General features: G+C 35.9%; 1 protein-coding gene across 10 annotated transcripts in view; it reads left to right on the forward strand.

The window, feature by feature from the left end:
• The window catches only part of HECW2 (HECT, C2 and WW domain containing E3 ubiquitin protein ligase 2), a 456,160-nt gene that overhangs the window by 422,914 nt on the left and 18,923 nt on the right, over window positions 1–14,323 (forward strand). For all 10 annotated transcript variants that reach the window (XM_022567294.2, XM_089915956.1, XM_089915960.1 and 7 more), the window contains one exon: window positions 1–14,323. This exon is cut by the window's right edge and continues 18,923 nt beyond it. In XM_022567294.2, the coding sequence (XP_022423002.2) occupies window positions 1–112 (112 nt within the window). In that variant the 3' untranslated portion in view covers window positions 113–14,323.

Genomic DNA, 14,323 nt, shown 5'->3' on the forward strand with positions numbered 1-14,323 from the left:
AGCTCACACTTGTTTTAACCGTCTGGATCTCCCTCCGTACCCATCCTTCTCCATGCTTTATGAAAAACTCTTGACAGCAGTTGAAGAGACCAGTACCTTTGGACTTGAGTGACCTGGAGGCACAATGCCCCGCTCCGTGTAGACAGGCAATTCCAGAAGCTGCCCTCTAGAAGAATGGCTGAACATTGGAAGTTTCAAGAGTACACTTCCATTAGAGTAAAGCTGAGTGCTGTTATTTTCCAGGAACACGTGTTCTGCCACATTTGGGGACTGGATAGTGGTGATGAGTACTCTTGGAAGGATTTGGGTGAGCTTGATGCCCAGGGAACCACCCAACAATCTTTCAATCAACAGTTCTTGACTGCCAAACTTTTTTCCATTTGTTATGTTCCAAGATGAAGATGAACCTGTACACGATCAGCTCCATGATAACTTTTAGAGACTCAGGAGAATCTTGAAACTTACCTTTGAACATGATTCAAGCCAAACTGGCAGCGCTTGGCCCAATCTCCAAATTAGTGCAAGTTAAATAACATAATAAAAACAAATATATCTCCTGAAAATACATTCATTTAAGCCCTAAGTTATAGCAGAATATTCATTTTCTTGCTTATGAGTGCCTGCATGGTGTGCACCATAGGTTTCAGCTTTCATGGGACACAGTGAAAATGAAACCAAGTCAATATGAGGTAACCTTAAAGATTTGCAATAAGGTGGTCTGTGACAATGTATATGCAAAGTGGTATGTGTGTAATTATGGCCGAAGACAAACTGTTATTCAGTGAATTACTAATGACAGATTTTATGCTTTATAATGCATGAAAACAGTTTTAAAATAACTAGCAATTAATCACAGCATATCAGGAAAAAGTACACAGTGAGTTCTGTTTATTTTTTATAAGTTCATTATATTTATGTTCTCTAAGATGTATATAAGAACCTACCTATCATACTGTACGTATCATCTGTTCCATTTTCGTGTTCCATGCTTACTAGGGCATCATGCTAATATGTATCCTTTTAAGCACTCTCAAAGGGAACAAAAGGGCCTTTTATATTTATAAAGGTACAAAAAAATTCCCCAAAATATTTTGCACTGAATGTACCAAAGTTGAAGGGACATTACAATATGACTAACAGCAACTCCATCACTTGACAAGTATAATAGAAAATAGCTTCTAAATCAAACTTTCTTCACAGTGCCATGTCTACCACTACAAGGACTGTGCATCTAAGTAATAATTTTTTAAGATTCACTCTATGTGATAGTATGATATGCATTTATTTAAAATGCATTAGACTCTCTTCCATCCATCAAATACTTTTCAGGATGGCATTTAATACATATATTTCGTATTTCTCCCACTGCTTTTTATTTGTACAGCATCGTTAAACACTAAGCTCAGTTAGGGAGCCATCAGAAACACCCAAGAGATCAGCTCTCTTTAGTAATAAGAATTCCATTTCCCCTCACCAGTGAAGACATCACAAATTGAAACTCTCAGTACTATATTTCTAAGCCTGCATTTTCACTGATGGATAATTTTCTTATCAATATTAAGAAACAATTTTTCTATGATATCTCAGAAACTGCATGACATCACTAAAGTTATTTTTGCTTAGTTTATCAGAGGGTGTTCTTCATTTTTATTGCTTTGGGGTCATTCCACATCCTTGTTTATTTCTTGACTTAACGGTCGTAACTAATCAGGTGTTCAATAGAGTGAACTTAAATTGAGGGTAATAAAATCATTGGATTAAACATTTGGTTTGCCAGCCTATGGTATTACAGGCATTGCCCAAATACTTCTTCGAGAACTATATTTATAAGCAACCATGGAATTCCTATTATGGGGTGTTGGCAATCCTACATTTTATGGAGGTCAAATGCGTGGTTTTCATAGGTGGTTTGTAAGAACTGATTTCACTGTTGGTTAAGCTACATTTACTATTGGGACCCTCAGGAGGAATACCACTCATGTTGCATTCCTGCTCTAAAGGCAAGTACTGTGGTGTGGAGAAACGTTCTGGGGAAAAGGTTTCAGAAATCTGGAAATAAGAAGGAAAGATTTATCTGTGTACTATAATTGTATCAGAAAGAAAGAGAAAAAGATTTGAACTGGAAATGTTAGTTTGTACTTACTTATCATGAATATAAGTATATATTTAATCTTACAAACTATTTTTACTTGTATTTTTTTCATTATAAGGAAAAATAGTATAACATGCTTTTTTTTAAAAAAAAACACACATTTTTGATGGTATGTAAGATGTTTCAGAGCTGGCATTCTCTAAGCAGCTGATACAGAAGGTTGCATTTCTTTCAAAAATACTTTCATAGACCATGTCAGCTTGCATTTTGGTTTGTGACACTTTGTTACCATATTACACATTATTAGGTAAAAGAGATTTGAAATAAAATATCTCTCTTTAACTATTTTTAGCAAATATACTTCTTTGTTAAGGCATCCAGCTTCTTTCCAAATACCAGTATAATCGTCTAGCTGCTACCATTCTCAGAATTGGGAATTATCCAAGATGGACCTCTCACATCAGAACACCATGATAACTGATCTATTATTATTCATTAGTAAAAGAGTCCAATAATAACTATTTAAAATATTAAATAACATTTCCACAGAATAAATTAGACTTTAATATACTCTACAAATAGAAATATCTGTAAATATTTTCTTCTGGACTATGAACCTAGATAATTTGGCTGTCTGATCTTGTTTTCTTTAAGAAACTCATAAGTGATGCTTATACTATAAAAGACAGTCACGATACATCAAATATGTATGCAGAGCTTCTGTTAGGTGAGAGAAGAGGCCCACTATTGGCATTCACTCTGTGCCAGCCACTGTGTTTGATGATGGAGCTGCAAGATTCAAAAATCTGCCTCAAGAAGCTCACAGTCTAGTGGAGTAGACACCAAGGTTCAAAGAAAGTATTTTAAATAAAAGTTGGTATGTTCTACAGTCAAGGAATGAGGAGAGAATGGCTTGCTCCATCTGGGGGTTCCAGTGAAGGGTTCATACGTGGGAGATACTGTGGCTAAAAAAAAATCATATAAATGTTCTTGCTGTTGGTAACTAATGGCGTGTAACAGTGTGATGATACTGGTCAAGTGTGGAAGCCCAGTGTGTGTTTACACACAGAGTTTAAAGTGTGCAGGTGGGGAGCTGAACTGTGAAGGACCAACTCAAGGATCTTCAAATTACCCAAAAAATGCCAGAATTAAGTTCAGTAGTTTCCCTTCATCTGCACTACAGTGTACCTTTGGTTTTCAGTGTGAAAAATCCCAGTCCTTGAGCCCATCCACCACTGGGGTCAAAACTTTTTTCTTGTGCACAAAACGAATGGATCTTGGTCAAAGAAGTGCGGTCACAATTTTCTACCATATATTGTGTTTATAATTAAGTAGAAGTTCTGTAATAAATGAAGGAAAATTTGTTGTACTTGCTTAACAATCAGAAGTTTAAAAAAACCTGCATTCAAATGATTAACAGTAACGGTAGAATATGTTTGAACAGCGCTTTACTGTTGCTAAGCACTTTTAAGTGCTTAGTCTCTCTTGATCTTCACACTCTGTGGGGTAGAAGGTATCAGGTCCCATCTGGGTTGAGGCTGATTTTCACAGGTGGCTTGTGTGATCAATTTTAGTAGTTTACAGCTACAGTTCTAGGTTTCATCTCGAGAAATGTGGAGACTAATGTTTCTACCAAACTATTCCAATTTCAGTGAAGTTTACAAGCTGCTTTGTCTACCCAAACTCTCATTTTTTCAAACACTCTTAAAATGTGACACCTCTGAAAAGTCCATGAAGAAATTAGCATATTCATGGAAAACCTCCCCATATTCTTAATGTTTCCATTTTACTACTTGTTATGAGAAATTAAAAACAAACTACAAAGTTTGATTGCTTTTGGTGGATTTATATAGTATAGTAAGTTTAGTTTTCTCAAATATTATTTGGAAGCAAAGTAATGAAAAAACACTTTAATTAGAAGCCTGATTTTATTTTTTAATTTTGGACAAGGATGGATCTAGAAAACCCTGATAGCTGAGTTCCAGTGACGTGGATGAAGGAACTACTGCAGGTTCTCTTTTCCTCTCTGTCCTCCTCACATTCCTCCAACTTTTTTTTTTCTATCTGCACGAATTGTATTTATGACTTGACTACTTCTAAGGCAAACATCTGATAACGAATAGCCTTAAAGTCTTTCTTCCAATCCAACCCAATTCGGAAAATTCCCACTGAGGATGAAATGATGCTATACCATCATTACAAGATACCTATCACCCTGCATAGAAAAAAACGCAAATAAAGAACACGCTTCATCCTCAAACTGAATCTGACTTTCAGGCCCTTTTGTGCTCTCTTACCTTTTTTCTGATTTAATTGATGAATGAAAACACTCTAAATCTTAGACACCTTCTATAAAATTTGAGTTTAAATTAATGAGAATGTCACTTTCAGATAGATCCTAATTTTGCAAAAACTATTGCCTTTCTAGTTCGATTGTGTTTTCTAGATAGATTTGCTTTTCTAATATGGAAGCAAAGAAATGTCAGAGACGTCAAGCTTTCTGAATTGTGGCTTAAGGCCAACAACTTGCTGCCCACTAGAAAGATGATAGAAACAAAAATCAGAAAAGAGGAGCCCAGCAGTGGTGCCTCCCTCCCTCCCCGACCCCTGCCAAGAATGTAGTGCTAATTATTGACCAGCCTTCAAGATTCAGGAGTGGTAACTGCATTCCAAGGAGCTGGCACAAAGGATATACATAATGTGTGTGCACTACCCATATCAGAGCAGTCCACAGGACTGTAGCAGAGGGAAAGTTAAAACCAAGATGGAAGGATCATCTTAGGGCTTGCTGGTGGGTGTAGGAACATATACTTTGGTTTCTGACTTAGAGAAGAAGAATGCCATGCTGCCTAATGAGAGCACTGCTTGGTAATCTACCTGGTGGGAAATACCCTTATTTTATAACTTAAGTAGGTTGATAACATTTTATGTGTTGCAAAACAGAACTTAGCCCCAAAGTATTAAAGCTAACTGTAGCTCAATCAGGAGATTCAACAATTTAGCATTAAATTATGTTGTGGACTATTTTTAATTTAAGAATTATCATTACTATTACTGAACTTTGTATGGGAAAAATGAGAGAGGGTGTTGTTGCTTGACACATTTATTTTGCCTAATTTGTTTTTTAGCAGACATTCTTTGATGTTACAATCGTTTTTGAGACATTTTTCTTGGTTTCTAATGGTAACTTAAATGTTCACTGTTCATCTAAAAAGCAGAAACCTAAGAATTAGGTTACTGAATTGCAAATGGAGACCTAATAAGTGTTTCCAGTTTTTTGAGAAATTCATCAAGACTGAAATACATTTGCTTAGATTTAATCTGTTAGGTAGTTTATTGGGCTTTCATGATCGAACAGTTCAGCAGAATTGGAAGGGCCTACTTGTACGGTTTCTGGGGAACACAGGAAAATTAAATTTAAATATGTGATTTTTACATCTGGTGGCCTTGGGCAGGTGATATCTTTCTATCCAATTTTCTTTTAAGATATTACAGCCCTCAGGAGTGTTGATAGGTATAGTGTATGATTCAAACTGAATCAGCTATTACTGATGCAGGTAAGGAACCATTAGTAAACTCTTGGTTACTATCACCTTCTATAAAAAAAAGGATGGATAATGTTCAAGAAATACCTTGGAAGGACTAACCAAGAAACACACAAAATGAATGTTCTTTTAGGACCCTAATGCTCTAAAAGATGTTATTACAACCTATTTTTCTTTATATGATATCATAAGTAAAATGGAGGCTGGTATATGTTGGAAAGTGCATAAGATTACATGTTTTTATAATAGGGATGCAGGCATTCCAAAATAAATAAATAAAAATACATGCATCTCTCTTGCCTCTTACTGAAAGTATTAATCTAATTTTATAATAATGCTTAGTTTTTAATATTAAGGCTCTGTAAAAGAAAAACACATTTATTTCTAAGACGTAGAGCACGGGTCATGTATTTTTTTAAGCCTTCCAATTTCTTTTCACCAACTCCACCCATTGTGTCTATTACACCATGTCACAATTAATAGTTATGTTTCTATTTTTGTTGAGTTGATTTAAGCTTTATATTTATTCAATGTGACTTTTAATAGAGAATAATAATGGGAAGTATTTGCTATTGACACTGAAATTATACAGCTCTCATTTCACCTTATATTTCAATTTCATCTTTATTTTTTCCCCAAGCAAATAATACAGACTGTTGACATCCTAGAAATGAATCATGGGTGGTATTAAATGGAGCCTGGGACTCTGAAATGTAGACTTGTTGTTTGTTTTCTGTATTCTTATCCTAACCTGAACCCCTGACTTTTGTGTTGTATTTTTTTATGACTCTGAAATGCTTTGAGGGAAAGATATTTTAATGTGTACAATTTGTTTTATTTTCATACTGATCTCTATTTTTGTTTAAAACCATGTTGCATCATGAAATCACTTAATCCAAAATAAATCTTCTTTAAAAAAATAGATTATGATTTTTCTGTGATATATTTGGGGAGGAAAAAACTCAAGAGGGAAGAGAACAAAGTAGGGATAAAGGTCTCATGGGATTAGTATGCAGCTTTGTGTAGACAGGAAGTTCTCTTTTCATGATATTTATAAGTAGGAATCTATTTTGTTTATCCCTAAGAGATTATTTTACTATTTGATAGGCCATAAATTACTGTTAAAGAAATGATTTAACACAAATCATAATCTCTGAAGTCACATGGGTTGAGACTTTGTTAAACCATCTTGGTTGCATGCTTATTTCGTAACCACATATGCACACCACCACCACCACTACCACCCACATCAGTCTAATCGAGGGGTCACATATTCACAAGCCTGCAGGGGCCAAGTAGGTATTTAATGAATGAAGCTGGTTGGGTGTAAGCAACAGAGTGTGATGGGATTTACCTAAAGGAGGCGTTCTAATATTTTGCTCCAGCGGATTAGAGTCACATGAGATTCAGGTCAGTGTTGAAAGACTCAGGCCAGTGTTGGTTTAATAAGAGAAATCCAGAAATCTAAATTTTTATATGGCGTTTCTAGATCTCTTTAATACTGGGTGGATCAAAGCAAATATGTCTGTAGGTTGAATTTGCCTGCAGGTCCCCCAGTTTGGAACCCTTGATTTACTCAGTAATGTTACTTTATACTTGATTGGTAATATAAATGAACTGACCAAATAAATAAAATATTACTGTGATATGGCAGTTAATACGAAGAGATGGGGAAAGGAAAAAGGCAAATATATGCTGTAATGGCAGATAATCACTAAATGATGTACTTGAAAATGATCTGTGTTTGCCGGTATCTTTCTTTTTTTTTTAATAAATTTATTTTATTTATTTATTTTTGGATGCATTGGGTTTTCGTTGCTGAGCATGGGCTTTCTCTAGTTGCAGCGAGCAGGGGCTACTCTTTGCTGCGGTGCATGGGCTTCTCATTGCGGTGGCTTCTCTTATTGTGGAGCATGGGCTCTAGGTGCACGGGCTTCAGTAGTTGTGGCACGCGGGTTCAATAGTTGTGACTTGCAGGCTCTAGAGCGCAAGCAGACTCCGTCGTTGTGGCGCACAGGCTTAGTTGCTCTGCAGCATGTGGGATCTTCCCGGACCAGGGCTTGAATCCTTGTCCCCTGCATTGGCAGGCAGATTCTTAACCACTGTGCCATCAGGGAAACCCACCAGTATCATTCTGAAAATCAATTCATCGTGTTAGTTCATGTAAGTTGAGGATCCATGTCAAGATTTTGTGAAACAGATGTGCCATTAAGCTCTATTCTATATTTTAAACTAGAAATGAATTTCCTGTATCACATGAGAACAGTTAAGCAAAGACTCATCCTTTATAACTGACTAAAGTTTGACATTATTATTGAAAGAGAAGAGCAAGAGATTAATCTATGACACTGACTTCCTGGTTATTGTGTCATAATGTTCCCTGTGTAACCTTTGACCTCAGTGTGCTTTCGTTATGATAAATTTATCTACCTTCATTATATTGTTTTAATAAAACCTGAAACCTACTTAGTGAATGTTTTAAGAATGCATAATTCCCACCATCCTGCTAATTGCCCCCAGGAAGTCTTTCTTGATGTTTTTTTATTTAACCCTTTAACCAGAAAGCATTTAACCCCTTTACCAAGGAATGGAAAAGTGTTTTTCTTCATACCTTCCACTTTTGCTTGATCAAAAAACTTTATTAATGACTTTTTTTCCCTCTAAACAGATACTTTCTTCTAAATAGATACTAGGTTGACTAGTATTCCATTTGTCAACCAAAGTAAACTTTGGCGTAACAATAATAAATTGAAATGAGAATATCTGACAAAAATATAATGTATATATCGATAGAAATGAATTTCACTTATTTTATTTGCCCCATCATTATAGGTCACCTCAAAATATGTTTAGATGATGTCTAGTTTAATGAACTGACTATTCATTTAGAAAGGAAAAGCCAGCAATTTCCAAGCCATAAATCATTGTCAAATATATATTTCTTTGACAATTTATAATAGTGTTATAAAATACTACCTCTTGCAACACAAAATACTTGGATAGTATAATAATTCACTTCTAGTTGGTATTTAGTTGGCATTGGAAAATGGAACGCAAATCCAAATTCTTGAACCTTCTCATGACATTGCCAACATACCCCTCTCCCTGCCTCTGCCAGAACAAAACAACAAAACGATCCATTTTTGACTGTTGGTTAAAGAACTGTTCACCAGTTGGTGAAGATTTACTGTCGTTCCAGTTTCTATCAAGAAACCATGTCAACATTTCTTTTTTTTTTTTTAAACAGCAGGTTCTTATGAGTCATCAGTTTTATCCACATCAGTGTGTACATGTCAATCCCAGTCGCCCAATTCATCACACCCCTACCTCCACCCCCGGCCGCTTTCCACCCTTGGTGTCCATAACGTTTGTTCTCTACATCTGTGTCTCAATTTCTGCCCTGCAAACTGGTTCATCTGTACCATTTTTCTAGGTTCCACATATATGCGTTAATATACGATATTTGTTCTTCTCTTCTGACTTACTTCACTCTGTATGACAGTCTCTAGATCCATCCACGTCTCTACAGATGACCCAATTTCGTTCCTTTTTATGGCTGAGTAATATTCCATTGTGTATATGTATCACAACTTCTTTATCCATTCGTCTGTCGATGGGCATTTAGGTTGCTTCCATGACCTGGCTATTGTAAATAGTGCTGCAGTGAACATTAGGGTGCATGTGTCTTTTTGAATTATGGTTTTCTCTGGGTATATGCCCAGTAGTGGGATTGCTGGATCATATGGTAATTCTATTTTTAGTTTTTTAAGGAACCTCCATACTCTTCTCCATAGTGGCCGTATCAATTTACATTCCCGCCAACAGTGCAAGAGGGTTCCCTTTTCTCCACACCCTCTCCAGCATTTGTTGTTTGTAGATTTTCTGATGATGCCTATTCTAACTGGTGTGAGGTGATACCTCATTGTACTTTGGATTTGCATTTCTCTAATAATTATTGATGTTGAGCAGCTTTTCATGTGCTTCTTGGCCATCTATATGTCTTCTTTGTAGAAATGTCTATTTAGGTCTTCTGCCCATTTTTGGACGGGGTTGTTTGTTTCTTTATTATTGAGCTGCATGAGATGTTTCTATATTTTGGAGATTAATCCTTTGTCCACTGATTCATTTGCAAATATTTTCTCCCATTCTCAGGGTTGTCTTTTTGTCTTGTTTATGGTTTCCTTTGCTGTGCAAAAGCTTTTAAGTTTCATTAGGTCCCATTTGTTTATTTTTGTTTTTATTTCCATTACTCTAGGAGGTGGATAATAAAGATCTTGCTGTGATTTATGTCAAAGGGTGTTCTTCCTATGTTTTCCTCTAAGATTTTATAGTGTCCGGTCTTACATTTGGGTCTTGCATCCATTTTGAGTTTATTTTTGTGTATGGTGTTAGGGAGTGTTCTAATTTCATTCTTTTACATGCAGCTGTCCAGTTTGCCCAGCACCACTTATTGAACAGACTCTCTTTTCTCCATTGTATATCTTTGCCTCCTTTGTCATAGATTAGTTGACCATAGGTGCATAGGTTTATCTCTGGGCTTTCTATCTTGTTCCATTGATCTATATTTCTGTTTTTGTGCCAGTACCATATTGTCTTGATTACTGTAGCTTTGTAGTATAGTCTGAAGTCAGGGAGTCTGATTCCTCCAGCTCTGCTTTTTTCCCTCAAGACTGCTTTGGCTATTCAGGGTCTTTTGTGACTCCATACAAATTTTAAGATTTTTTTTGTTCTAGTTCTGCAAAAAAATGCCATTGGTAATTTGATAGGGATTGCATTGAATCTGTAGATTGCTTTGGGTGGTATAGTCATTTTTACAATATTGATTCTTCCAATCCAAGAACATGGTATATCTCTCCATCTGTTGGTATCATCTTTCATTTCTTTCATCAGTGGCTTATAGTCTTCTGCATACAGGTCTTTTGTCTCCCTAGGTAGGTTTATTCCTAGGTACTTTATTCTTTTTGTTCCAGTGGTAAATGGGAGTGTTTCTTTAATTTCTCTTTCAGATTTTTCATCATTAGTGTATAGGAATGCAAGAGATTTCTGTGCATTAATTTTGTATCCTTCAACTTTACCAAATTCATTGACTAGCTCTACTAGTTTTCTGGTGGCATCCTGAGGATTCTCTGTGTATAGTATCATGTCATCTGCAAACAGTGACAGTTTTACTTCATCTCTTCCAATTTGTATTCCTTTTATTTCTTTTTCTTCTCTGATTGGCGTTGCTAGGACTTCCAAAACTATGTTGACTAATAATGATGAGATGGACACCCTTGTCTTGTTCCTGGTCTTAGAGGAAATGCTTTCAGTTTTTCACATTGAGAATGATGTTTGCTGTGGGTTTGTCATATATGGCCTTTATTATGTTGAGGTAGGTTCCCTCTATGCCCACTTTCTGGAGAATTTTTATCATAAATGGGTGTTGAATTTTGTCAAAAGCTTTTTCTGCATCTATTGAGATGATCATACGGTTTTTCTTCTTCAATTTGTTAATATGGTGTATCACATTGATTGATTTGTGTATATTGAAGAATCCTTGCATCCCTGGGTTAAATGCCACTTGATCATGGTGTATGATCCTTTTAATGTGTTGTTGGATTCTGTTTGCTAGTATTTTGTTGAGGATTTTTGCATCTATATTCATCACTGATATTGGTCTGTAATTTTCTTTTTTTGTAGTATCTTTGTCTGGTTTTGGTATCAGGGTGATGGTGGCCTCATAGAATGAGTTTGGGAGTGTTCCTTCCTCTGGCATTTTTTGGAAGAGTTTGAGAAGGAGGGATGTGAGCTCTTCTCTAAATGTTTGATAGAATTCACCTGTGAAGCCAATCTGGTCCTGGACTTTTGTTTGTTGGAAGATTTTTAATCACAGTTTCAATTTCATTACTTGTGATTGGTCTGTTCATATTTTCTGTTTCTTCCTTGTTCAGTCTTGGAAGGTTATAGCTTTCTAAGAATTTGTCCATTTCTTGCAGGTTGTCCATTTTATTGGCTTAGTGTTGCTTGTAGTAATCTCTTAGGGTGCTTTGTATTTCTGCAGTGTCTGTTGTAACTTCTCCTTTTCATTTCTAATTTTATTGATTTCAGTCCTCCCCCTCTTTTTCTTGATGAGTCTGGCTAATGGTTTATCAATTTCGTTTATCTTCTCAAAGAACCAGGTTTTAGTTTTATTGATCTTTGCTATTGTTTTCTTTGTTTCTCTTTCATTTATTTCTGCTCTGATCTTTATGATTTCTTTCCTTCTGCTGACTTTGGGTTTTGTCTGTTCTTCTTTCTCTAGTTCCTTCAGGTGTAAGGTTAGATTGTTTATTTGAGATTTTTCTTGTTTCTTGAGGTAGGTTTGTATAGCTATAAACTTCCCTCTTAGAACTGTTTTTGCTGCATCCCATAGGTTTTGGATCATTGTGCTTTCATTGTCATTTGTCTCTAGGTATTTTTTGATTTCCTCTTTGATTTCTTCAGTGATCTCTTGGTTATTTACTATTCTGTTGTTTAGCCTCCATGTGCTTGTGTTTTTTACGTTTTTTTCCCTGTAATTCATTTCTAATCTCATAGCGTTGTGGTCAAAAAAGATGATTGATATGATTTGTTTTCTTCAATTTAATGTGGCTTGATTTGTGACCCAAGATGTGATGTATCCTGGAGAATGATCCATGCACACTTGAAAAGAAAGTGTGATCTTCTGTTTTTGGATGGAATGTCCTATAAATATCAATTAAATCTATCTGGTCTATTGTGTCATTTAAAGCTTCTGTTTCCTTATTTATTTTCATTTTGGTTGATCTGTCCATTGATGTAAGTGAGGTGTTAAAGTCCCCCACTATTATTGTGTTACTGTCGATTTCCTCTTCTATAGCTGTTAGCAGTTGCCTTATGTATTGAGGTGCTCCTATGTTGTGTGCATATATATTTATAATTATAATTGTTATATCTTCTTATAATTGTTATATTTATATAAAAATTATAAGAAGATATAATTGTTATATTTATAATTGTTATATCTTCTTCTTGGATTGATCCCTTGATCATTATGTAGTGTCCTTCCATGTCTCTTGTATTTTATCTGATATGAGTATTGCTACTCCAGCTTTCTTTTGATTTCCATTTGCATGGAATATATTTTTCCATCTCCTCACTTTCAGTCTATATGTGTCCCCAGGTCTGAAGTCAGTCTCTTGTAGACATCATATATATGGGTCTTGTTTTTGTATCCAGTCAGCAAGCCTGTGTCTTTTTGTTGGAGCATTTAATCCATTCACGTTTAAGGTAATTATCAATATGTATGTTCCTGTTACCATTTTCTTAATTGTTCTGGGTTTGTTTTTGTAGGTCCTTTTCTTCTCTTGTATTTCCCACTTAGAGAAATTCCTTTAGCATTTGTTGTAGAGCTGGTTTGGTGGTGCTGAATTCTCTTAGCTTTTGCTTGCCTGTAAAGTTTTTGATTTCTCTGTTGAATCTGAATGAGATCCTTGCTGGGTAGAGTAAACTTGGTTGTAGGTTCTTCCCTTTCATCATTTTAAGTATATCATGCCACTCCCTTCTGGCTTGTAGAGCTTCTGCTGACAAATCAGCTGTTAACCTTATGGGAGTTCCCTTGTATGTTATTTGTCGTTTCTTAAATGTTGCATCAAATCACCAATAGTGATAGAGGACCCTCGAAATACAGAAACATAGCTTTAAGTCAGCCCTACCAATATAAAATCATATGTATGCTTCATTTACTTTCCAGTAAACTTTCATATATCATCAAACTTGTTTTTAATTTGAAAATAGAAATTTTTTCCCATTAGCTTTAATAACAACTGCTTGCCCACTGCCCCAGATATAAAAGAAAAGTGATGATCCAGTAAGATACCACTTTGATTTTGTCTGATCCCTGGCCGAAACTGGTTATCTTGGGGTGTGCACTCATTGGTTTGAATAGCAATGTCTATGTCATCAAAATCTCTTCCTCATACAATACTACTGATGATTAGGAGCTAAAATGTTTGGGTTTGTTTTCTCTCATCTTCAGTTAACCTGTCTGTTATAACATTCATAACAATATTTAAGGAGGAATGAAGATAACAGCGTGTCTGAATCTTGGAACCAAGAAGAAATGCCAGTAGTTTTGTGGTGGGAGGGTATGTGTAGATCTTTTCTAACAAGCCACACTGTTTGGGTGTGGTTATGGTTGTACATGTACATACTAGTAAACTAATGTTTTCTAGCTGACTTTGACCTGTCCTGAGCTAAGGTCCTTAGTTAAGATATAAATCATATATATTAAATCATATTCCAAAAATTAGCCCTAGGACTTCCCTGGTGGCACAGTGGTTAAGAATCTGCCTGCCAATGCAGGGGAAATGGGTTCCATACCTGGTCTGGGAAGATCCCGCATGCCTCAGAGCAACTAAGCTCATGCACCCCATCTACTGAGCCTGCGCTCTAAAGCATGCGAGCCACAACTACTGAGCCTGCATGCCACAACTACTGAAGCCCGCGTGCCTAGAGCCCATGCTCCATAACAAGAGAAGCCACCGCAATGAGAAGCCCGCGCACTGCAGGAAAGAGTAGCCCCCACTCACTGCAACTAGAGAAAGCCCGCGCACAGCAACGAAGACCCAACACAGCCAAAAATAAAAAAAATAAAAAAATAAAAAAGTTACAGAAGAGAGAATAACATTTGTCTTAAAAAAAATTTTTA

This window comes from Delphinapterus leucas, chromosome 8 (assembly GCF_059928025.1).
Source record: "Delphinapterus leucas isolate spDelLeu-1000000601 "Yukka" chromosome 8, BTC_Dleu_Yukka2, whole genome shotgun sequence".
NCBI classification, from domain to species: domain Eukaryota; kingdom Metazoa; phylum Chordata; class Mammalia; order Artiodactyla; family Monodontidae; genus Delphinapterus; species Delphinapterus leucas.